The sequence below is a fragment of the Trachurus trachurus genome (genome assembly GCF_905171665.1).
Source record: "Trachurus trachurus genome assembly, chromosome: 14".
Lineage (NCBI taxonomy): Eukaryota > Metazoa > Chordata > Actinopteri > Carangiformes > Carangidae > Trachurus > Trachurus trachurus.
In genome coordinates, this window is record NC_139903.1 from 12,935,424 (window position 1) to 12,962,251 (window position 26,828).

The following is a 26,828-nucleotide window of genomic DNA, read 5'->3' on the forward strand; positions in this document are numbered from 1 at the left end:
CCTTATGTGTACAACCCAGATGTGCTCACAACTGGCAGGAGCTGTCAGCATGGAGCTGTGTTGCTCTGGATGTGTAAGGTAACAAGACAAGAGACAAAATTTCATTTTTGTTAGCAAGCGGTGGGAGGATTGTACATTCATTACTTGTAGTCCATCTCCTGAGGAGAAAAACGGTTTCCTTTAGACTTTGCACTGTAGCTTCATGATTTACAAGGACACTTTAAACACTCACAAAAACAGGGTGCATTTTTCAGCCCAGGGCCAACACAAAGGGAAACCTAAGGATGCTCCAAATACAAAATCGTATTGTCTAAAAGGAAACAGCTTTTCTATACAAATGGTATCAAGTGGTTTAAATACAAAAGTGACACAGATAATGATGAAACTGCTCTCTTAATTTCGTAATTAAGAAAGCAATTTCTTTCTCTTTATCTACAACAGAAAGCCACTGACAATCATTTCTCTCCGCTATATATTTTTAGTATTTATATGCGCTAAGATGGAAACAGAATATCAAGTAAATGTCACTGCCCTTGTGTGCTTCATAATATCATTAACAAAAGAGAGCCCGGAGGAATACGGGGCCGGGATTGCATCTATTAATGCAGAATGTAACGTATATAACTGTATATAGCTGCCTACCCTGTGCACTTAGAGTGCATGTATTATAGGATAGAGACAGAGCGCAATGTGCCCGAAGCCTAACTGTGCTGCATGCTGTAATATGTGTTATATGTAAAAATGTACCAACATATTATATTTTCAAAGAAGGTAACATTTTCATTCTCAGCAGAGCCTGTAGCACATTATTTATGTCAATGCTTGTTCTTTAGCAGGTCTTTTAAGTGTGTTGTCTCTCACACATCTTTTTTAGCCTTTATTTTGTCTGTCCACTCTCAGCTTGACACAAATACCAAAAGCACGTACATACAGACATGAATACATGTCATAAAGTCTTGTGTGTGTGATACAGTAGAGGTTTTTTTTAACACAAGCTCTTTCCAGAATCAGTAATGGAGGAAGGAGTAATGCATTGCAGTCATAGCCTCCTTTTTTCTGCTTTCCGTTTGCGTTTTCTTTTTTTCTTTCTTTTTTTCCTCTCCACCAGCTGTCCCTGTGTCCCCAAAGTTCACATTGGGTAGGGTCTTGTGCTGTCAGGCAACTTCTGGTTTGTTCTGCTCTTTAGTTCCCTGGGCTGAGACACACACACACACACACACACACACACACACACACACACACACACACACACACACACACACACACACACACACACACACACACACACACACACACACACACACACACATACACACACACAGAGGGAAGTGCACACATGTGCCCTTGCACACATGCACACAGAGAAGCAGAGTGAGAGCCCTTTCGTACTTTTCTTGACTGCACTGTGCACCGCTGCAACATTTTACTGATGACTTCCCACAGCCAACAGCAAAGTGTCACTTTCCTTCGATTTGCTAATTTGCATTGGTTCCCTCTCCCAGCATGATTCTGGGTATCAGTGCCCACAAGCTGAATGTCAGTGTCTCTTCTTAGCATACAAATATCCCCCTGATATAGTATGTCATGTTTACTCCTGGACATCTCTAACATTTGATAATACCCTTGATATTTCACTATCAGAATTTCAAGTTGCATTTTCTTTAATCAAATACCATCATGTGTATGTCAAATGTGTCCCTCCGCATTAATCCTAGTACCATCCATGACATCATTACTGATGTAATAATAATGATAGATATATTTTTTAACATTGAAGGATGTTATTTCATCTATTGCATCTTCAAGAAAATGCTGATTAAATTGCTTAACGCATAAAGAAAATGGGATGTCCCAAAATGTTCTATTCTTGTGGATTTGGAGGCAGCACAAGACCAAGCGGTATAGGTGATCTGCCATGGCCTCATCTAATCTGATTTGCATGCCAGAGAGAATTATGTAATTGGCATTTATGCAGAACAAAGAAGGATCAGCTCATGGAAAAGAAGGGTTTTCATGTAGAACTGTGTGTCTAAGCCTGTTTTCTGCGGCTCTGTGCTGCCTACGGTTGGCTACTGTGCAGACAGACAAGAAATGACTGTTGTGTGGGTCTGTTTGTATGTGTGTGTTTGTACCATACACATGCGTGATGTGTTGTATTAGTGCATGATGAGCTGGCACGTGCCATGCGACAAGGTTGGGGGGTGGGGGGGGGGGGGTAGTGGCGGTTATGTTGGAAGCTTACCAGATATTTCACATATGCTACTTCAAATTTGTAAAGCTTTAAACTCTTCTGTAATTACAACCTAGCAAAGTCATGACTCAGCACTGTGAGTGGAAATGACAGAGGCTCAAGCTCAGGCACATGTGAAGATAGGGGTTTGAGCACTGTGTTGTGGCTCTGAGACATGCTTTTGACACGATAAGCTCTTCAAATTTCCACATGCATGCTCAGGGCAGAATTGACTGCTTTGGCGCAAAGCAAAGTGACTGACAAGTACTGTAACCACGGGTCGACTGCCTGTTAGTTAGGCTTAATTTTGGCCCAGCCTAACCATTAGCATGAAGCCCCCTTTACGTCTCTTCAGATCAGAAAAGCCTGCTTACTCTCCAAGTCACAGTATGCATGTTTTAAAGATTTCTGAGAGACAGTGTAATTAAAGTGTTCTCCCCTCAGCCTGCTTGATGGAGGACCAGGTCAGACAATGATGTAGCCAGTGCAGGTGCCTTGGACAATGTAGGTACATTATATGTCTTAATTATACCAGGAAAAACAATTTCTAAATGAATGAGTTCACAGTAGCATACATCTCCTGCCACCATTACCTGACAGTAATGTAATAATCTGTAATGAATTATCACATTTCTTATGCACAAGGAAATTAAATTCATTAAATATACCCCTTTGGAAATGAAATGCTCTAAATGAGCCAGTTTGAAGTTGTGGAAGAGACATGAACTCATTTGAAAGGGTAAAAAAAAAAAAAACCCACAGCGGTGGGTGAATAGTGTTGTCCATCCCCGCTACCTGCTGGGAAGCTAATATATTACAGTTTACCAGCCAGTTTCCATTTTTAGCTCGTGAGCTCGGGTGTCTTTTAACCGTGTATTTAAATTTGTTTTTCTGGCTGTGAGGGAAGCAAGAGTAGAGAGGCCTGAGTCATGAAGCAGGATTGATAAGCTGGATAACTGTGCTGAGTAACACCTGGAACTCCCCCAAATCTGGAACATGGCCCTAGGCCAAATCTCCCGCAGTGAGCGTGAGACTCATGCAATGGACTCTAATCTGACACACTCTCCCCGCACCTCCTATTTCTCACACTCTGAATTGTTGACGTCGGTGTTGCTGCTTTGTGGATACAGACACTAGTCTACAGGCAAGAGCTTCACCTGACAGAGGGTGAGCTGTCAGATACAGGCTGGACTGTGATTAGTCTGCTGGGGTCCTTCAGCGCGCTGTGTGTTGTTCAGTCACATGCGTTTATGTAAATGACGTCGCACTGCACAGCAGAGGGAGCACAGACACGGACACAGAGAGAGAGAGAGAGAGAGAGAGAGAGAGAGAGGTGACAAAGAATTGGTGCGTGCAGGAAAAAAAATAGAATGGTTGAATATTTGGAAGAATTGAAGTTGAACAGGCTCCATTTTATAAAGGTCAAAACATTTGCAGGACAAAAAGGCTAATTTTTCTCACTGAATTTCAGAAGTAAACGGAGGAAGAATGAAAGATCAGAGGGACGCTGTGCTAACGCTCTAATAAGCTTTTATGACCCTGTAAAATTGGGGCTTTATTCTCATATATTTAAATATTTTTGGATCTCAGCTCTGTAGAAAAAAAGAAGAAAAAAAAACGCACCGAGGCTGCTGTTGTTTTAATGACTGAGACTCAAAGGAGAGGAAATGTCTTGTTCTTGCGAGAACTAAAATGTACACTTTGTTAATATTTGTTTTCATGTTCTTTTAGCGTGCTTACTTTCAAAAATTAAAAACCACACTTAAGAAGTGACTCAACAAAAGTAGATGCCGTTTTCACCTCCACAAGTGTGATTTTTATTTTTATTTTTTTAAGTATAATTACTTTGAACTATGTTGAACACTGCAGCCTGTAATCTTTGCTTCGTTTTATCGCAAATGTCGACGCAAACATTTGTAATTCACACACACAGGAAGGTGGTATGTCTCCTAACGAATAAATCAACCAGTTCTCTCAGCATTTTTTGGGAACTGGGTGATATATTTATCTTGAATGATTTATCACAGTCAATTGTCACCTTTGTCTATTTAAAGCTCTGTTTTGCAGTATTATGTGAAAGAGCTGTTAATACAGATGATCCCAGCAGCTGTATGCAGCTTTTCGCTTGTTTCATAGCTCATTGACTTGGTTTTCCAGACTGACAACACCAAAACAATGGTACATGCCTGCCTGGTGTGAAAAGGGCATAGCACTAAAAAAAAGGAGAGCGGTTGGTAAGAAAAATCAAACGTTTAGCCAGCTGGAGAGAACTAGTATTAAACTCATCAGATGGATAGAGAAAAAAGAGGCCAAAGGGATGTGAGTGCTGCTGCGTGTCCGCTGGATGTTCGAGGAGACAGTAAGCTAATATACCAGTCAGAACAAATAGAAAGGCTGAAGGATCATTGGACTGTTGAGTTTGCTTGTCTTCAGCAAAACATGCATGCGCCCTATTACATTTTCTTGCTGGAAGATGGCTTAATCAAACAATGGTAATGCATTAGAATTAAGATTATGCATAATTTGCAGCTCCAAGTTGAGTATTCATGACCACCTGAGGGTTCCAGTTAAATTATTTTGCATTAATATAGTTTGCTGAAATATCACTTATATATAAAGTGTTATCTCAAAAGGAATTGGGTCAGAATTTGTGGGTTAATCAGTATTTTGGCTGGTTTATATCTTTCAGGTATCTACAGTAAATTAACCCCCCTCGCCCCTTCCTTCTCTTAGTGCAAAGTGTTGCTGCAGTGCATTGCTCAGGCCAGAGGCAAAGATGGCCTGACTGTGCGGCTATGAACCTGTGTTGGTCCGTTACCACTCCTTTAAAATGCTGAGCTGTCAGCAGGAGTCAGGTGAGGCAGTTTGTTCTGCTCACCACTCAATGGACATGTTTCATTGGCACCTTGCTGGAGGTCAGCAGTAACTGACGGCCAGAGCTGTGGGGGTCAGGCCCACTACCCAGCTCTGGCTGGAGAGTGAATTACACTGTAGGTGGTGCAGGTGGGCTGAGCCAAGGCTGGGGGGCTGAGATTGTTGCCCAGCAGCATGTTAAGGGTGTGTGTGGACTGCGTGCAGAAATCCATTTGACCATAGTGTCACGCAGCTCCCCTTAAACGCCTGATGTGTAAGAGCTACTTGGAAACCTACCATTTCTTTTTTTTGTGCACAGATTCTTCAACCAATAACTATTCTGTAGGGTACCTCACTTGAGTGATGGAGTTGGGAGAAGATGTATCATTGAAGGATTAGGACTAGAGCTCATCAAAGAAAATAGCCTGGTCAGTGTGACATGCCACTTCAAAGTGGCTGAATATTTTAAAAGAGTCCTCTTCCTCAGAGGAAATGAAATGCAGACAAAGAGTGGAGAGCAGGAGGTTTGTGTTTGTTTCTGCCACTGCTCAGGGGCAGAGATGGAAGATTTGGAGATGTGGCGTAGGGAGAGAGAGGCAGTTGGGGCCTATTTTCACCGCAGCTGAGGCCTCCCCCTAGCCACAAGCACTTTCTATAATTCCAGAGACGAGAGAACAAAATATCTCCTATCGCACAAAGTCAGATTTTTACTCCCTTCTCTCCTCCTCGCAGCGTCTCTACATCTCCTCCTGCTCTGCTTTACTCGAGTCACCTCCAGACAGACACCTAGGTGCATCAAGGACAGTACAAGAAGACATTGCAGCATTGCCACACACAGACAGCCACAGTGCAACAGAGTGTAAACAGTCCCCCTTTTACATGACATCTAGTCAGGATCATTGTGCTTGCTCTACCATGCATCACCTGCCACTAAATGACTGTGTATTGTGGGCTGAGTGGATGTGTGTCCACGTAGCTGGACGCTGGATGGTCAGGCTTGCCTGGGAGCTCTCCACACTATGGAGAATAACTTAGTGGAGCCCTGCTGCTGAGCTCTTCTGAGTATGCTTAAGAGCTGGGAATTATTCTACTCATTTCTAGGTTCCTGTGAAGCATGACAAAAAACTCGAGTGGTTCATGCTCGCCCAATTCCCTTCCTGAGAGGAGCCGACAGGCTCTTGGTTTAGAAGTCATTCAGCAAACACTCACCATGATGAACATTAATTACATCAATTAAGTGGACCACAACCATTGTCGGGGGTGACTGAAAACACAATGCATTGACGTAGCACCACTGTGGAATACAGTCATGGAAATGGTGCAGTCAGGTTAAGAAAGCTGCCAAATGACCAGACTGACAACGAAGCAATTTTTATTTTTTAAGTTATAATAGATGAGCTCATATTTTATGAGGTTAATGAAGTTGAGTCAAACACCCAAACAGAGGTTCAGAGAATTATGTTTGGCTCTATTTTCTGACATATCAACAGTATGCTGTATGTCTACCAATGTGTTTATGTTCCTTAAATGCATATGTTCTCGGTCTTGTAGATAATTTAACCATTTAAATTGGAAAATAAATAATAAAAGGAAGAGAATTGATCAGATTGTTAAAGATACACAATAAATCAAAAGTTATTTTAATGAACTGCATGCTTTTTCCCCCGTTGGTTAATATAAACAAATGGCTGTAATGGCCAGTAGATGTGTGAAATAAGGATAAGCTAACAGCGAGCTCCCATAAAACGTGACAGAATGAAGTCACCTCAGCCTCAGCAGCTCACTGCATTGCGTATGACACAAAGAGCAGACCACACCATGGTGCACTGGCTTTTTTAATAGGAGGGAGAGTCCTGACTGGCTTCCTCCTTTGGGAAAAGCCGACATTCTTGTCCTGGAGGTGAACAGTTGAAGTCATAAATGTATAACACCCATGATGCCACTGGCGGCAAGTTGAATTCATGTTTCTGAAGTTACTGAATGCCTGATGACCTTGGTGCCGTGCATAATGATGCACACTTATAGTTTATTTTTGGAACACAATGATCCACATAATTAACTTTGTAGTACAATGAATTGTGTTTCCATCATCTTGGCAGTTGCCTGGAGTTTGTTTTACTTATAAATGATTAACAAGGTTGCATTCAGTTAGTCATATGTGGCTGCATTTATATTTAGACAACAAAGCTGCCAGCGCCAATGTGAGTAAAAGTATCTTTAAACCATTTATGTGGTTACAATAATTAATTAGTGCTGAAAGTAATGATTATTGTCATCATCATTAGATAATCTGCCAGTTATTTAAGCGATCAATCATTTTAGCTCTGAAATGATTGACAGTTGTGAGAAATGTCCTTCACGGTTTCCCAGAGCTCAAGGTGACATAATAACATCACTTAGTTTGTCCGACCAAATGTATTCAGTGTACGAGGCTATTAAACAGAGATGTGCAGAAAATACTCACACTTAAGATGCTGCTACCAGCAGATGTTGGACTTTAACATGGAAAGTGACTCAAATGATTAAACAATTATCAAAAAAGTTCCAGATTAATTTTCTGTCAGTCAACTACAAGATTAATGGAGTAATCCTTTCATCTATAACATTAATTAAATGGCCCCAGAAATAATCCTGTGTTCAAGACTGACTGATTTATTTTGATTATTTAGAGAGTTGAGGGTTGGGTTTATTGCTCCCATGGCAACCGGGTGTTTTTTTTTTTGGATGAGCGTACAGAGTGGAGCTGCTGAAAGCAGGGAGCCCCTGAGGGAATCCACTGATAGTTGAGAGAAAAGTTAGCAAGATTTTTGTCGAGTTGTGTGTTTTACTTTCCTAATACATCCTCCACATGTCACTGTTTCTGCTCTCGTCTCTCTGAGGATTTGCTCTGCGTACCCAGTGATACTCTTCCACTGTTGCATGACCTCCCAAGTTGTACGTTAGAGGTAGGGCCAGAACATGGCTTAAAACTGCACACAAGGTCCCACAAATTATTATTATTGTTATTATTGACTGCAGATGGAAAGCGCATACTGTTCTACACGTCTAATATAAAGCAGTAAGATTTAAAGGAAAGGGAGGACTCAAGTCATCGCACAAGTATTTATGGATAAAAAATATCCCTAATTCCAACATGTCAAATACTGTATTTATTCATTCATTCATTCATTCATTATTTATATATTTATCAGAGATAGTCTCAGCCATCGAGAGAGATTTAGACATAGAGTTAAGGTGTAGTTCAACAAATAATCTTGATTTAAAAAAAAAAAAGTGATCTGAAGTTTTTGGCAAATTAACTAACAATATATTTCATGTGAAACAATCTGCTTTCATGATAGTGAGAGGGTTAAAGAAGGAAAAGGAAGTGAGACCACAGAGAGGATGAACGCTACCCACAGCTACAGGAGTGTGTTACAGGAGAAACTAGAGTTTTATCTGAGAACAACAGGGATATTGCTGCTTGTAGTACACGGCGCTAAAACAAATACGACTGTGCTGCAACAAATCCCACCGCCACAAAGGTTTTAATGCCCAGTCTCTGTTGAAACTATTAAGAGAGGTGGTACTGTAGTTCAACTGTTTGATCATTTTGGATGGTGCATTTTATGGTGCTGTTGACCTTTGCCTCGTTATGCAGAGGTGGTTGTGTCATTCAGCCTCAACCTGACTGATATAACTGGGTGCACTGAATAAACCGCCAACCGTGCATGCAGCCTTCCCTCCTTCTGCTTATCTCCTCCTCCTTTTGTTATCACGTCAGTCACATGACCACATTTACAGAGAGAGATGAAGGTTCCAAGGTGATTAGCTGCATTGTTTTCCCACAGTGTGTGTGTTTGTGTGTTTATGCGTGTGTGTATGAGAAAGGCGGGCAGGGGTGGGGGTAAGGTGTGTAGTTGGAGGGCCTGTCACAAAAAGCCATTATTGTAATTGGAAGTTTAAATCCCATTTGTTTTCCCCTCTAGTGCTTACTGTCACCACTAAGACGGGGGCCTTGTTACAGAAATTAACATTTGGTATCGGTGTCAAGGGTCACCCAAAAGAGCTGCTACTCAAACAGCAGAGGCAGGACAGACTATTCACTGTACAGAAAATGTTTCTCCCTAACTGTTTTAGACTTGTAGTGTTTTCTGCTGCTCTTGGTTGTTCAGCATTAGAAGCAGGTAAATAATAACAGTTCAGTTTTGCAAAAATGCCACTCAATTGCTTTTTTTTTTTTTTTGCAAATTTATGAAAAATGAATCTTTGCATCCTGCATCCTGAAGTCTGTACCGCTGGTAAAGTCAAGTCACTGGACATGATTTGGAAAGACACACACCTCTTTATAAGGTCTCACAGCTGACAATGCAGATCAGAGCCGCGAGGAGGAAGGAAGCACCTTCAGAGCTCAGAGACAGGACTGTGTTGAGCTGCAGATCCCAGGAGGACACAGTGGCTTCATATAGTATTCTCCTGATTACTCTCTGAATGCACTGTAGCTTTTCACATTTGGTTCCAATGTCAACATTGGCTGACACTCCAGATTTTTTTTTCTTCTCTCACCCAAAATACAACAGAAGGGCCTTGGATCTGTTGCTGACTGACTGAGTGATCAAGATATTCCATTATAGATTTGGAGTTTCCCTATTGGTTTCCCTAACAAATTTTTGCCACTTTCTGTAGAGGTCACCAGTGTTGCCCCCCCCCCCCCCAACCATGAGAGGTCAGACTTTACCTCTGCAGACACAACTCTCTGATGACTTCTTTGTCTGAAGTAAATGAGAACAGCTTTATTGGGTTTTTATTAAAACACTGTTTATGCGCGCACAGAGAGCAGGAGAGAGGCAAACTGGGGGCTGAAACCAGCTGACGTTAGAAAGAAGGCAAACAGCCATACGACAGGGTCCAGTGATACACACGGTTTCAACCAAGTCTTGTTTAAAAGGCCAGCCCAAATTCAGTGTTTCTGTGTTGAGCTAACTGTGCTTCCCTAATGCAGCGGACAATACTAATCTTCTTTACATTTGCTTCACCTCAAAACGAACCCTTGTTCCAGCTTCACTTTTATTAAAGCATATACAAAAGCACTGACACTGACCTTGTTATTTGAAAGCTATACCTATATAGACCACTGACAAAGACTACTGATACACGGTATGTGGCACTGGGCTATACAAATTAAATAAATTGAACTTAAGTTCAGAGTCAGTTCAGAGACAGGGAGGGGGCAGCAGAGACCCAAAGTAGACCAGGAGGCACAATGGTGTAAAAAAAAAAAAAAAAATGACATCATAGATCCTCATCTATTCCCTGTGTTTGATCAATATGATAACACATTTGAAAAATAAGAAATTAAAGTGAATATAGAGATTTACAAACAGTAACTGTTGCGTTTTTCTTCTATGTTACTCAGTTTTTCTCATACACACACATTGTGTCTATACTTCTGGCAGAATGACTGTATTGCTGTGTTTCCCTCCTCATACACCCTTTGGAAAGGCTCTCATATCCAACACTGTTTACATCCATGTTGACTTGCTACTGTAGCTTTCTTTTTCTGTCTTTGGTGACGTTGCTCCATGTGTTTGCACGGTTGATAAGAGAAACAGCATGAAGGCAGCAGCGGGAGTGTACACTGCGCCACCTGCACGTGACATTCAAACTCGAACACGGTCAATTTTCTGTCCTTCTCCCAGCAGCAGCACCCTTCAAATGTTCTGCTTTTGTTGGACACGAGCAGGACCTAGATATCTTTGTTATTAAAGACCATTATATGGATTTTCACTATTTTTGTTTTGCATGAGTGGTTCATGTCAAAACAAGATTAATTTCTGTGTTCTGCATGATAAATAGGCCTCCACATGCTGTGTCTCATAACCCCGGAGTGAGTTTTAGGCATCCAGTCATGTTCTCAATATATTGTCTAGGAAATTTGTTAAATGTTCATAACATGCTTGCTCAAATGTCCCAGATTTGGCCACAAGCAAGCATCTAATTAGCATAATATTCATATTCCAGAAAAGCTCTTAAGAGCACTTCTAGCATTGTCCATTTCTCTTATTTGCCTCTTATTGCTGTAACGTTTGCTTAATGCCTGGCCTGTGCCTAGTGATCGCATGCTGTGCTCATTGTGAATGCAGTGTGAATGTGCTGTTTGGGTATGGGCCCATGCATCTCCAGGGCCCTATAATCAGCTCTAAGCTGCTTCTATCAATCTTCATAACTGTAGTGGGTTGAGGAGGGAAGTGGAGCTAATCAGTTCTAACTGGCCCCATGTTCAGCCTGACTGTCACTGCTATGGCAAGGCCATATGCAAACAGTGTCCCTTACATGTACGTCCCTTACTCACATGTTGAATGTCTCGCAGGGCCGCTCCACAGATGGCCAGTTGTAGCAGCGGTCAGGGTTTTGAAAAGGCCCGTGACTTTCACCGAATAGCTGTTAGTGTAGGTTAATATAGGAGTGGTGGCCCTGCAGCGGTGGCAATCACAGCTCTGATCAGAGCCGGGCTTCAAAGACGTCTGTGCAAGTTGAAGCCAGGGTTGTCATTAGCTTCTGCCCTGTGCTTGACAGGCCTTCCCCACCCCCAGCTCCTTCTTCCTGTCTCTCTCTCTCTCTCTCTCTCTCTCTCTCTCTTTCTCCTTCTTTGTCTCTCTCTTATCGCTCTCATTTTCTGTCTGTGTGCAAATGGCTACTGTAATCCTGGGTCTGGGTGCTTGGGCCTGTCACTACACATTTGCACTAAGCATCTTTCCCTCTCTCATCTCCTTTGCCCTAATTGTATTGTAATAAGCAATTACAGATCTATTTATGCACACTAGAGCTGAGATTGGACCACTTTTTGAAAGGGCGTGTAGGGGAGTGGAACCGGACCAGGCAGGGCCCCCTCATCCTCAACTTGTAGCTGGACAAAGACACCACTGCTGTTAATCGCTCAGCTCTCTGTCTTTCTCTCACTGATGATCTAATCCTGCTTTACTAGCCTGTGCTCCGCTTCTGTTTTCCATCCTGTGCAGCACGCCCCCCAAAGTAAAAGTGATTGTACTGTTGTTTGTTGTTTATTGGCTGTGTTTTCTCTTTGTGAGTCAGCTCTAGTGATGCAAATGAGCAAAGGCAGTGTTTACCTGGACTGGCCGTGCTTTCCCTGTGTGTGTGTGTGTGTGTGTGTGTGTGTGTGTATTGTTGTGTGTGTATTGTTGTGTGTTTCTTTGTGCACAAACGTGAGTGTGCGCACACACAGCGCCTGCTCGACGTCTAGGCCTTTGATCATACTACATTGCATTGACAGATGCTCTCTGGTGCTTTCTGGTTGCTTATGAACGAAGCCACAGACAGGATCTGAATGCCAGTAATTATATCCCCTTGCTAGAACGATAACAATTGTGGCTTATACAACAAAGTGTGATGGCTTTTTTCTACCTGTCCCATTATTTTTAGGTATGAGAAATGACATCGAAATCCCCTGTCTGCTTCCTCCCTGTCTGGGGCTCTGTGTTTACAGCTGTTTGTGAGCCTGTATGTGTGAGAGGTGAGGGCCATGATAAAGGCTTACACCTTGTAATCATAGCTGGATGTGTGATCTCAGCGACCTGCCGGAGAACTGGCTCAGAGAATGGCGTGAATGTAGTGTGTGTGTGTGTGTAAGTGGGGGGATGATGGGTGGTGCCTGAAGGAGCCCCTATAAACTCATTTGCAATAAGGAGCAGCCAGTTAATCCTGAACATGATGGCATCAACAAGCTGGAAAGCTTTGACAGGAGTTTCAACAAGTATTAAAGTTTACCATGTGTGGTGTAGTTTCCACAATGTACGTATATGTTATTCTGCTGAAAGCGGTCATTTTCTGAGATTTGGGTCCATCCATCTAGTCCATCTCATCAGCAGTGTTCAGGCCAGGATTCACTGGAGCTAAGCTCTCAGGTGAGACTTTCCATTTAAGGCCTAACTAGTGTTTGTTGAATTCTCAGCATTAAGTATTAATAAGAAAGATTCAAAATATGGAAGGGGGGAAAATAATTAATTCACTGACCATCACAGAGGAGATTGCATCTTAAATTGAATGTCTGAAAAGCAGATCCTCTGTGGCGGACATAAGGGGACTAGTTGAGTGAGCGAGAGAGATGGCCAGAGAGCCAGATCCAAATTAAAAGATGCATTATGAAGTTACTTTACAGGAGCTCTCCTTTCACTTCCACAGCAGAGACAGAACAGCAATGCAACTGGCTGCTATTATTTTTCAAATGACTTTACCTCTGTTTCTCCCTGTGGCTTCCTAATTGAATGTGTTTCCCCTGACTTTTAATGGCTCACATCAACACCAGTCCAGTGTGGTATGACTGCAGCCGGAAATAGCTACTTATTAAAGTTTTTAGGAGTTTAAAAGTTTAACCAGAAATCTCCCATTTTTCAGAACGGATACTTTTTGGTTTGGTGATATTTCCTCACATAAAACCACCTTTTTGTGAAATCACAAATGCTTTCAGCTCAAAAATTGCCTTCTTTTCAACCAATAATTCAAGTTCAGCAGCACAATTTTTTTTGAGAGCAGCTGTTCTCATTTGCAGTAGACAGTCTGTAGTGATAGTAAATATCCTGGTCAATTAGAGAAACTGCTGCAATTCTCAAGTTTATGTTTTCAGCTGGGATGTTTGGGTATTTGTGGACTGAATAATGGCCAGTTCAGCCAGATTTGTTTCGTTAAATCTAAGCCAACTTTGCAGGGTGAGAATCCCTCCTTGAATGATATAAAAATGTCATATTAGAAGGATGGGGAAAAGTGAAGACATTGATCTGTAATTTGAGAGTACACATTTCCATCTTCACCCCCTCCCACTATAAATAGTGTGGGCTTACAGTTTTCCTAGTAAAACTACTAGATGTCTTTGTCATTATCTATCACAGCCACGCTTACTCTGAATGGAATTTAAAAGAAAACATAGTTAGAGCATCAGCACCAGAGAGTGTCTGTGTAAAATCTCAACATTTGCATAAATACGTGACACATTTCTTCTTCCACTCCGCCTGGTTCTCTCCTACTTGCTTCATATTGTTTCACACCGTATTCATGTGAGGAAATAAATGCTCCTACTTGGGGAGTTAATGACATTCACGGCTTGTCTTTGCGGTCTCAGTTCTGTATGCATGGTTAAAACACTAATAGCTTTTTTGTAGGTGAAACGCAGAGGCTCTTTGAATTTAATTTCAAAGAGTTTGCTACAACAGGTAAAAGTCCTAAAATTTCCACAAATAACAATAATATTGTGCGCTGCAGTACCGCTACAGGCTCAGCTTCTTCAGCTTCCTCGCCGCTCACAGCAGCCCCAACGTTTGTAGCACATACTTAAAGCTGAAGCACGGTATTGTGAGGGGCTTGCAATGAGGTGCATTGCTCTAGTTAGTAAGGAAAAATACACACACGCATGCAAATCACAGTTAAAATGTTTGGTCTCAAGTAACACAATTAATGCAGGGGTTATATGTAATTATTAGCCTCATGTAGCCCAAAAATAAGTTTGTTCTGTTGCTTTGTGTGTCATAGGGATGTGTCAAAGGAGCCAAACTGCAGCTTTGTGTTTTGCATAGATATTGTTCCCATGCAACTGTGTAATTGTCTAAGTTTGCCCAAAAAGTCACCTCTAAAACGTTTAAGATTCATGTTTATGGCTGACAAAAGATAAGCATCACTTGAACCTGCGTGATTCATGTTATTGACAAGTTCAAGTAATTTGGCTTTTATCAGCACTTTTCACTAGCCTGGCTGACTGGCCTGTGTCTTGGAGCCCCCCTCCCTCCCCACCACCTCCCCCTCCTCACTGTACTAAAATGATTAGGCAGATTACCGCAAGAAAGAGAAATCTGAACGTTCAGCACAAACTTTAGACCTTAAACTTTACATACGTCCAGTTAAACATCTTAATGAGGCTGCGACGTGCACTGTGGTGTCCCGCTCATGCACACAGAAAGACAAGCTCTCCCCACGCCACAAAGCACAGCCAGTGTAAGAATAGACCAAACTTACTCTTGTCCAACAAATGGAGATGATTTATTTATGCGTTCTAAATGTTTATGTGATGTGATTTGTATGATGTTTATGTGCTAGCCTCTACAACCACTTCCTGGCTACTCAACAACCAGGAGTGTTTTGGTGTGTGTGCTGCGGGGTAGGAAGAGGACACTGTTGTTGAGGTGTATGGACAAAGCAGCCAGTTTTAAGCACTCTCTGGATAGTGTTCATGTGACCTGAATCGGGTGTTTTTATGTGGACTGACAACAGCATTAAATTACCAGCACCAACTCTACAACGGAGACCACTAACAGTGTTTGGCAGTGATTTCGGAGCCGGGGGAATAGCTATTTTTGGCCTGAATGTTCAATTAGCTGGCAAAAAAGAACGTGATGCATTGACAATTACAATTTTAATGCAGAGTTGAAGTTATGAAAAAGATGGTTGCTGTCAGTTTGAGTTGTGTTTTTATTACAATCAAGATGGTGCAGATGTTGTTACGGCTTTTATGAGTCACAGAATGTACAAGTCACGAAATTAAACTTGTGTCTTCCTAACTTTTGGAAAAATTAAAATGGTTTAGAGCCAAAGTGACAGCCATTGTGAGTCAGGAGATTTTTCCTGATGCCCTCGTATTAAAGGTCATGCTATTCTTAGAGGAATAGCGTTTGTCATTTTGTTCTGTCTGTCGCTGTTAAAAACTGCTAACAGGTGTAAAGAAGAGTGCACCAGAAGCTTTCTACATTTTTTCCCCTCCCTGTCTTTATGTGTCTATGGCATGCCTTTTATTACCATGGTAATGCACTAGGGCAGTAATTGTTGCAGCGTCTCACACTCACGGCCTCATGCACTCAAGAAATTAGAAACACATTCATGTGCAAGCACACATGCACCCGCTCATGCACACTCATAACTCTCCTTACTGTCTCTTTGGGATGTGCAAAAATAACTGAATGTTTGAAAAATTGGGTTAAAGGAAAAACTGGGTTGAAGAGTGGTCCATTTTTAAATCTGTCAGCTTGAACTGACATGTTGAAAAACACTTTTAAAATAATACAGCCACATGCAGATGATCAGAACTAATGTTGCAGTGTAGTGAATTTTCTGTTCCCCAGTGGTTGTTATTGTGTAGTTTGTGATTTGCTTTAAAAATGCATTTATTATAATGTAAAATGAGCCATGTCAAATCAAATGCAATTTCGTAGTCATTTCATCCAGTTATTTTGCTGTTATTGCACTTGCTGGTGATTTACATGTAAAAAATAATGGCACTTCTTTAAGTGGTCTTTAAATAACTGATAAATAATGTGTTATTTAAAATGCATAAAAACACTTGAAAAGATGTTACAATCATTTATAGGCTTTCTAGTATCTTAAACAATGGCACCACCAAATGGTACAGCCATAAGGGACACAATATAAAGCTATAAGGCTTATAATGTTGGTTGTCACCATGGAGGGAGAAATAGAGAAAGTAATTGTGTTGTAGCAGGACTCAAGCAATCCCATCAGCTTTGGGGTTGACATGTCAAAGAATAAAGACTTTGGTGAAAACTTGACTGGTTGCAGCCTGATGGAACAAGGCCGTACAATGACCGGGGAATGGGTGGCCCAGAAGGGAAGTGGGGCAAACAGCTGATGTAGAGAGGCAAGCAGAGATGAACATTGACTTGGTTTTTTTTTTTTTTTTTTACCTAGATTGGCAATGATAAAAGTGAGTGATGTTGATAAATACTTGCACAGCCAGTTTATCAGCAGCTGTCTGGCTTGGGGTTGCCGGCGGCAGCATCCAAGCCTGATAACCTCTGAGGCCTGAGGCATGATGTTGGGAGGAGGAGGAGGAGGAGGGGGTGGGGGGGGGGGTTATTGGAGGATGGTTCAGCTGCTGGGCCTTGGCCAGTGTATAACCTGAAACCCGCCAGTTGATATTTTGCATGTTCACAAGTAGTCAAACAATGCACAGTAAAATTAAAAACACTTTTGCCATAGGCTTCCCTGTCAACCTGTGATGCTCATTACACAGCAGGAAATTAAACTGCTGGATGGATGACACAACTTTGCTATTCTTATACCCCCCTCCACCCCCCGACTCCTCCAACAACTGGGCAGAAACAAACAGGGTGACGCCTGAGGAAAAACCAGAGTTTGTTCTCCATACACTCACCTCACAGTCAGTTTGTTGTCAGACTTGGCTCAGTCTGAGGTGCTTTGAGGCAATCATTATTTACCATGGTAACGCTGCATGTCAGCTCCTGGAGTTTGCATTTGGACAACAATTAGCGTGTAACATAATATTACTTGGTCAGGATTTTATTGTGTATATTACCATCCTAACATGCTTAGCATTATTAGCAGTGAGGGGAGTAATGGCGTTATAAAAAAACGGTGTTACTAACGTCGCTACTTTTTTTTTTAGTAATGAGTAACGACTAAACAAAAAAGTTTCTGTTGCTCCCGTTATAACGCCGTTACTGTTACAAACAATAAAATGCGCCGTTACGTGACTCAAGAAGTCCCGTCACAAAATAATACACCTGTTTAAGTGCAAGTTATATTTCAGTCTATCAAATAGTCGGAAATCTGGAACTAACCTGCTAACTAGCTGTACAGCGTGTCGTGGAGACTACTTGTGCGGAGGAGCTGGTTAGTTCTAGATAAACAGGAGGTTAGGGCTATAGTTAGAGGGTTAGGGGGGGCAAGTCCAAGTAATTTGACATATTTGAGCCTTTTATATAAAAAAAAAAGTAACCCAATAGTTACTTTTCCTGGTAATTAGTTACATTTATAATATAGTAATTTGCTTACTAACTCTGTTACTTTTTGGGGAAAGTAACTAGTAACTATAACTATTTGCTTTTTTAAAGTAACATGCCCAACACTGGTTATTAGCATGATATAGCAAATTTACCAGTGCTACAAGTACATGCTAGCGTGTTACTGTAGCATTATGATGGGTATCTGGTCATTGATTTACAGCTGTAATGCCCTGTAGGATAATTACAAATCAGAACCTCCATACTGATGAGAGGAGGAGGTGGTGACAGACATCGGACCAATCAGAAAGGCCGCCTCTTAAGGAGGCCCAAGGCTAATATTGCCCGTTTCAGTCAGAGGCACGTGGGGTTGCATAACTAGCAGTTAGAGATAAATGAGTACGGTAGTTTTTCTTTCCTTTTCTTTTTTTTTTTTTAAACTGTGAATCATGCAAAGCTACTGTAGTGGAAAAGAATACAAATATAGAGCTGGAGGTGAGGCATAATAGGTTCGCTTTAAGTATTTGGATGAGCCCTAAGAGCCACATAGCGTGTCAAATTATATTTGTAAGGCTCAAAACTGAAATGTATATTAAACACCTTTCAATTATCTCTAGTGTGTATGGCTCTGTGGTATGGCTGCACATTATCTGTAATGACTCTTGTACCTATATTGGTTGTCTGAGATGGTCAAACCCATTATGCTTACCTGTATGCCATTGGTAATTACCACGCAAACTGTGTTTGTATATTCCATCATGAACCTGATGATGCGCTGCATAAAATGCGTTGCTCTTGTGAGTGTAATAAAACATCCATGATTATATTTGGACTGGTTGAGTGCGTGGTCTCTGGGCTAAACTCTTACATTTTCCTCCTGTAGCTACCAGCAGCTCCAGCCCTGGAGTCCATGCTGTGCACACAGCTCCATCCTCTTTTTCAGTTTTAAATTGGAGCTATAAAGGAGGATGAATGTGGACCCCTGAAATGTATTACAGTTTTTGTTTTATTCATAGAAGCACATTTGGATAAATGTATCTCTACTCTCTTTTCATATTTTAACAAATATTGGCTTAATTGAATTTGGTTGTAAGACGAAACATGAAAATCACAGTATAGCCAAAAAAAAAGAACTGTAATAAGAGAGGGCCCATGTGTGGGAGGCTGTGTACATATGTGCGGGCTATGTGCCTGTGAGACTGCGTGCACCTGGAAAGCACTTGACAGATGGTTACTTCAGCTCTAGCTGAATGTTGCTGTTTTTTCCTTAGTGTTAAGCTTCTTTCATAGATCGAAAGTGTTACGGTCAGCATTTTGATCAAGGTAGACTCTTTGAACCTTCTTGATTGTTTGCTCTGCATCTCCAGAGTGTGTTCCTCCTGCTCCCATCATTTCTTTTTGTTAAATTCTGGCGAGCCAAGGGAGATCAGAGCTGTGACTTTCTCAGCCTCCTCTTTCTTTTGCCCCTCTTTCTTTTTTGTTGTTGTTTGCAGAGCAGTGCATCTAAAATCATTATATTCCACATCATATCAGTGAATTGTCAAGCTCTGGTGTGGCTTCGGTACTAAAGATTACATACAGGGAAATTGTTTTTCTGTAACCTGCCTTACTCTTCTCTATCTGCCACGAAGTGCAAGGGAAACAAGTCAACCACATCATCTGTTGGACCATTTGTTGATACTGTCATTGTACTAGTTAGGAGCTTTTGTCATTCAGTCTCCTATATCTTGACCCTTATTTCTTAACAATAACTAAACAAGACAGAAACATTCAGTCTATATCAAACACGCTAAGTCATTTGCAGTCCCGTCGTCTTTGTATGTAGATAAGGACAGGTCAGCTGAAACAGGCTGAGGTCAGCGTCCGTCTCTCCACAGTGTTGGAGCAGCTTCTCAATGTGGAGTCAGACGAGGTCACACAGTAACACACAGATGTCAGTGAGACATGGAGCCTCAGTATTGCTCTGTGTTCCTTCACATGTTTTCCCTGCCTGTTTGTATCTATAAATGAGTCAGATTAAATGTCATGGTTATATAAAGTTGGATTTACATGTTGCGTGTAGTGTGTTAAGTGTCTGTGCGAATAAACCATTCAATAGGTTCACTGGTTAGTTTGTAATCGCTGCAGCCTTGTACGTGGAAAAGAAATAGTCCCGCACAGATCTGACACTCAGTGGTGTTGGATTGTTACTGTAGTTCCCTGAGAAATTGTCCTTCTAAATTTAGCATGTACTCTCAGCAGCAGATGTTCGTGCCCTTTTTGATGCTGTGGGTAATAATCCTTAATATTATTGCTGTTTGAAACTAAATGAGGCTTTAATGCACTCTGATTCCATCTTACAGCTCTCATTAATTGTCCTTTCAAAGTCCATAAATTATTTTTGTTGTTTTTTTTTTTTGTTGAAGTTTCTTAAAGATAACCGAAAAACTTTCACAGATGAAATGGCAGTCTTTAATGCAGCGACAGCCCGCTTTGATTTAAAATCTCAGAATAAACGCACACAAGTATTTTTTTTCCCCCAGCATTTGTGACCTTGCTTTTTACTCTAATACTGTAAGACTGATGTGTTTTTGAAACTTTACGGAGCGAATCTCTTTATTACGGTTTAGTGACAATTCATATTCACTCCTTTCTCCTCTTCCTCGCCACAGGTGCACACAGGTGCTGCTCACTCTGTGTTTGAAGCCTCATTAAAGGTGTTGTGCAATGCATTTGAAGCCTAGTCACTAATCCTCTCCTCTCGCCCTTTTCTTCCCAGATGGTCACAAGAACAAAGAAAATATTTGTGGGTGGCTTGTCAGCCAATACAGTAGTGGAAGATGTGAAGCAGTATTTTGAACAGTTTGGGAAGGTAAGTCTGTCTCTATTATTGTTGTTACTCCCCTGCATAGTGTTGTCGCAACAACCAGAATTTCTGTGCTCTTTGATCCCATAGGGTGCTGTGCTCTTAGATAATTTCAATAAATGAAATTCATATAATCATTAAGGTGAACACAGAAGATGATAATTTGATTAATTAAAAGTCTGAGTGTACAGTCTGTACAGCACCCCCTGTCACTCCAGCAGTTTCACTGCGGTCTAGCCCACATGGCCAGCACTCCAGCTGTAGCCCTCACAAAACCCCAGCCTTAAAAGAAGCCAGCAGCTCCAGCTTGGCTCCTCTCCTGACAGCAAGACAAATAAATTTCAATTGCGACAAGCAATGGCTTCACACAGCCCACCATGCATAGTCAACAACATGCATTTTGCTTACAGAGCAAACAAGCAATGACAACCGGCTGCCATGAACAAATCTGCAAAAAAAAAAAGAAAGAAAAAAAAAAGGACTGAAAACCAAGTAATGATTTCTCTTATCGGTGGTGGTGTGACATTAAAATCAAACCTAAGTTGGTGTCGAAATCAAAGTTGGGGTTCTGATGTTGTGACAACATTATTCTAATGCGTTCTGAAAGAAAAACACGCCCATCTCATTCATATTCAGCTGTTTGTTCCTGTCTGCTGCAGCAGTTTCTGCCTGCTGTTGTCATGACCAGCACACCCAGATGAGTGAGGCATACATGCACACCCCCGCTGTACAATGACATGCATACCACACACATTCACACACACACAGACACACACACACACACACACACACACACAAACACACACACACACACACACACACACACACACACTGAGTCTCAGGCATGTGCTCACCACAAACAGGCTTTGATACAGTGGCAGCATTTCACAGATAATTTCCCCATACTGAGCCGAGATCCATTTCCCTCATGTCATATTCCACATCAGTCAAGGTCACCTTCAGCTGATACAGTTCCTGTAACATCAGCACTTGACCTTGAGTTTAAACAATTTCACTGAGGATGGATTTTTCATCGGCACATAATGTTCCATGTCCTGAAGGAGACAAAAGAGCTGTTATAAATTAATAGAAACTGTTTTGGTTTTTTTTTTTGGTCAGAGACGATATGCAACCAGCTCTCCCTTATAATATCCAGTGATATTTTCTTGACAAGCCTACAAGGTGAAGGACTTTGTTTTGCTCTTTCTCTGTGGAAGTGGCTTTGAAGACCCCACCATGGCCTGGCCTGCCACACCAAATGAAGACGCCTTATTTGCACAATAGAACGCAGCAAGCAAATATTTAGCACGACTTTGCAATCAGTTGATCTGAGAAAGGGCTCGAAATGATTTTCGACTTGATTGAATGACATAATTGACTTGATTATACAAAGTTTTTTTCCTCCTTGAGGAATCCTCAAATGCTTAGGAGGAAACAAACAAATCAGACTGATTGAGCAAGATCTTGTGCATGTTTCTGTGTGTGCTTTTATAGCCTACTTGTGCATGCTTGGATGTGTCTGCCGTACTGCTCTCGCCATGCGTGAGTGTGTCAGCGATTAAGTGTATTTATGTGGGTGCATGATTAGGGGTGTATGTGTGTGTATGTGTGTGTCAGAGAGAGAGTGAGTGAGCAGGTTTGAGTGTCTTCAGCAAAATCAGAAATCAGAGTAGGAATAAGAGCAGATACTGTGGCCTACAGCAGACAAGATACAGAGCAAAGAAGAAAAAAAAGGAAGGTATCATTCTCTCTGTTTCATGTGTGTCCTTCCTTTCTGCCTTACACATTCCAGGATTTATTAAATAACCTGCCTGTCAGGGCAACCTACCATTATCGCCACATACACACCACTCAGAGGACTTATCCACAGAAGGGAAAACCAATTAATTCAGTTTCCCCTCCATAGAATCTTGGTGGCAGTATGTGTGTCAGTCATCAGTCTGTCTTTCTTTATTTCTCTCCGTCTGTCTGCCTATGTGCATGTCAAGGGGGACATTAGCCAGCACAGTGGCAGGGCAGCTAGTGGTGTGTATTTCAGGGAAGTGGTGTGTAGTGTTTTGAAGCACTTATCAATCATCACACAACTACAGCTTAAGGCACCTGTAAATGTTCTTCTGTTCTTCTCTCTGTGTGTATGTGTGTATGTATGCGTGTGTGTGTGCTCGTGTGCGTATGAGGCAGCATAGGCCAATTAGCAGGATGTGGTCTGCAGAGATGGCGATGGTTGGGAGGCAGTGGAGGGGAAACAGCTGGTGTGGCCACAATTGGGTCACAGGTTCTGTCTGTAACCTCCACACCTCCCCGTTCTCCCGCCTCAGCCCCTCCCCCTCTGCCTCCATTCTGTCAGGGGAAGAGAGGTGGCATTTGTTATGGGGAGAGGCTGACAGCTCTCATGCACATCAGTCTCACTGCCACTCTCCCAGCCATCACCATTAGGACAGAGCACATGCCCGAGCTTGGCACAACTTCAGAGGAGCTGCTCCACAGTCTGAGCCACTTTTTTTTTTTTTTTTTTTTTTTTTTTTTTGTCGCCTACAGTACACGCTTAAGGTGTGCATTTGAAGTGATTGTGACAGTCATTTGAATGGAACTGAAGTGTGGTTGTGTTTGACTGATTCAAATGCACCTCAGATGGATCCCATTACCTGCCTAATAGTAGCCACATCCCGCCTTCCCTTTTTTTTATTTTTTTTTTTTTCTCTCTCAGGCAGCACACTGCACCTAAGCCCTGCAAGCCAGATGAGACAATCTTATCAGCACTGCCTGGCCTCCCTTTATATTCAAGGACTCTTCACTGGAGGCTGCTGCTATTTCTGTCTTGCAATAAAGTCAAATTAATCAGTGCACTGTTTGTGCTATTATGTGCTATTGTGCAGACTTATAAATTGTAAGAAAAGACAATGTTGGACTATAGAGATCCCTTTTTTTTTTTTCCTCATATGCAGCCCCCACTCGTTTTACATGGTGTTGCTATTTTTATCTGATAATGACGTTAGGTTTGCAATATGCGCAGTCATTTATAAGCATGTTAATGCATTTACCTCCTTGCCTTTGCCTTTGTGGTTTGCACAACAAGCAGAAACACTCCCAAATATCAGCCTTCAGAGCAGAGGTGACTGCACTGAGAAAATGTTTATATTATTATGCTTCTAATCATGATTGATTAATCTGCTGATTATAATTCAATCAATTCATCATTTTGTTTATAAAATGTTGGAAAATGCTTGTTATAATTTTAAACAGGTGACAGTGATGTCAAATGTCTCATACTATTTGACCAACAGTCCAAACATTTACTACTAAACATTTACTATCATCTGTGAAGGACACATCAAGTCTGTGTATTTGAGAGGCTAGAAAATGCAAATATTGATTTCTACTTTTGGTATGATTTATTCTTAAAAATGAAAACAATGATTATTAGATAAGTCAAAACAATTTACTAATAAATGAACTGACTAATAGCTGCAGTGATGTTTATATACTGCGTGCTTGGGTAAAGGTCAAAGAAGCAGATGTGTTTATTGGATCTACAAACCTGCAAAATAGTTCATTGCAGAAATTTCAGTGGTCCACTTTTCAGCTTTTCACCATTTTTTTCCACTTTCTTTCTTATATGTTAGACTAGAACACCCTCTTATTTCCCAATAAATCAAACACCTGTTAACAAAAGACCCTACCACCCCAAACTGTCCCACTGAGGCCAGGACTTGATTAAAGATGGAGTATGTGTGATAACACCTTTTCTAAAGCTGGATGTGACGAACCAGCAGAGCCCTGCCCAGGCATGAGGAGAGCTCTCCCCCCACAATTAAAGGCATCATTAGCTGGGGTGGTTAATGCTTCCTCATTGGTTTATTGTAATCAGCTTTGAGTGCACCTCATAGTGCCCTTATTTGGCTAAGCTGAACCATCTCCTGCTCACTGACTCCATTTCTGCACTCATGTCCACTGGCTGGGTGGTGCTGCATGTGCAAGCTTGACGCTGACTTTTAGTTTTCATCACAGCTACTTGCTTCCATGTCGCTGGGTCGCCACAATCGTCCCTTTATGTCCAGGCTGTCCTGGTTCTCATGCTCCACTGGTCTAGAGCCAGATCCTGTAGGTGGAGCTGAATGGAAGGAGGAGGTGGAGCTTAACCAGTTCACTGCCACGGGGCTCAGGAGGGATAAAGGTAGACTCACAAAGGTCACTACTGAATCCTAAGATGTGACAATGGTCCTACAGTGCAAAAAAAAAAAAAAGCAGTTGTAGGATGTGACTGAGTGAGTGATGACACCTGTTGGAGGACACTGAAAAGATGAGTGAGAGCGTCTTGTCTGAGCCTCCAGGAGCTGTGTGCTGCTTCTGCAGCGTTTCACCTCTGGCCAGGGAAACGTCTGCATACTTCTCTCATACTTTGACTGAGAGGAAGCAGATGAGGGGAAGAAAAGAAATTATAAAAAGCATCAGAAAAAGATTCCTTTGTCATTGCAGGAAATTTGTTCTGGGGCTTTGATAATCGAATACCACAGCTGACATTTTGCATGCCCTTAGATTTTATAAATGGCATAAAAATAACAGTGTGTGACCATCTTAAAAGACTGTGTGAATTAATTTTGCACACTTGCTGGAGTACTTAGGCCTTTAACGGCACCGGAGCTTTACAGGTATTTCAATTAAATAAAGCAACCCTGGTGAGACTGATTAGCAAATTAAGTAGCATATACTGTTGTAAAATGAGAGCAGAATAAACTCTGTCATCAGGTATCTGTGATGTGATGTAGTATCTTTCTTTATTCTAACGTAATGAAGCTGCATTGTCTCATTAGAAACTTTTAGTATTATTTAGAGCTGCTTTTAGTATCTCTTTAAAAAGCGCAACTGAATCACTGCAGAGAGGACAAATCACCGACTATCGCTGATGTGACATTCATATCATTGTCCTTGTGTTATCTGTTTGATTGCAGAATAGAAATTTCACCTCGGGTGACAGCGCAATTAAGCTTTTACAACACATACACACACAGCCCTAACTGGGATCTGCGAAGTTGGACATCAAATGCACTCTGGACTTGTATTAAAAGTGATAGGAGGTTTGAGAAAATCAAAAGTCAAATAGGCCTTTGTGATGTGCTCATTGGCTGAAATGGAAAACATGGATGATTACAGCGGAGGGGAAAAAAATAAACTTCATATGAGCGAAAAGAACCTAATCAAAAGGCTGCAGTCCTTCATTCCACTCCTTCCGCTAGTGCAGGTGCACATTTGCATGCCATTTACATGGTAGCTCACAGTGACCACTACTACTCCAACGTCTGGGTGTCCATCATCTGCTGACATTCTGTGATTGTTTCCTCTCTGCTGTGACTTAGCCAATCAGTTGAGGATATAGTCTGGTTCCAGTGATTATAAGGAGTGATCAGAGCAGCACTGATGGAGCATGTGCCTCACAGTGGAGATTTAGCCAGAGGCTTCAATCTCATTGCAGTCACTTGTAGTTAGTGACTGAGACCAGCAGCGAGAAGGGCAGAGCAATATAAATGAATTGGCTATGAATGTGGATACGGCTGTGGTGCTGCAGGGACACACGGGGGAAAGGGCCAGTTAGACAAACTATTTCATATCCCCCTTGACCTTTATTTGCCCAGTGGCCCAGCAACATATCCAATAGAGTACCTTTTAAATGGCCGCTGAAGAATTGAGCTATGGTATTCACATCATTTTTCTTTTTTTGTGTGTGTGTGTGTCTTTGTGCCAGAGTGAATGTTTGTGTTTACTGCAGGTTACTGAATTTTTACTTAAAGGATTAGACCTTTAACAAAAAAATCCAATTGATCCCTGACTGTTGCTGATCCTTAAAAAATACCTACGAAACGGCCTCCTCCAACAACTGGGTGCTACTCAGTATAGTCGGCTCACAAAGAGATCCGTGGATCAGCGGAGATTGACACCTTTCTGTAGGTCTGTAGTCTCATCTCCCAGCTGTCCTCCTGAAATGGCTCCCCAGGGATAAGCCGGGATTGGCTTGATTGTGTTATCGGCAACTGATCAGGTCATTGAATGATGGAATTTTGAGCCCCTGTTCTGCTTAAAGAATGAAATGTTTAAAGAAGATTGACTGTGATTGGATCAGATCCAGCACCTGCTCAAAGGGGTCAATCAGGTGAAGGCAGGAGGCGGC

General features: G+C 41.7%; 1 protein-coding gene across 8 annotated transcripts in view; it reads left to right on the top strand.

The window, feature by feature from the left end:
• LOC310997167 (RNA-binding protein Musashi homolog 2) overlaps window positions 1-26,828 on the top strand; it is a 223,580-nt gene that overhangs the window by 48,429 nt on the left and 148,323 nt on the right. For all 8 annotated transcript variants that reach the window (XM_083986820.1, XM_083986821.1, XM_083986819.1 and 5 more), the window contains exon 6: window positions 20,579-20,671. In XM_083986820.1, the coding sequence (XP_083842946.1) occupies window positions 20,579-20,671 (93 nt within the window). The remainder of the gene's footprint in view (window positions 1-20,578; window positions 20,672-26,828) is intronic.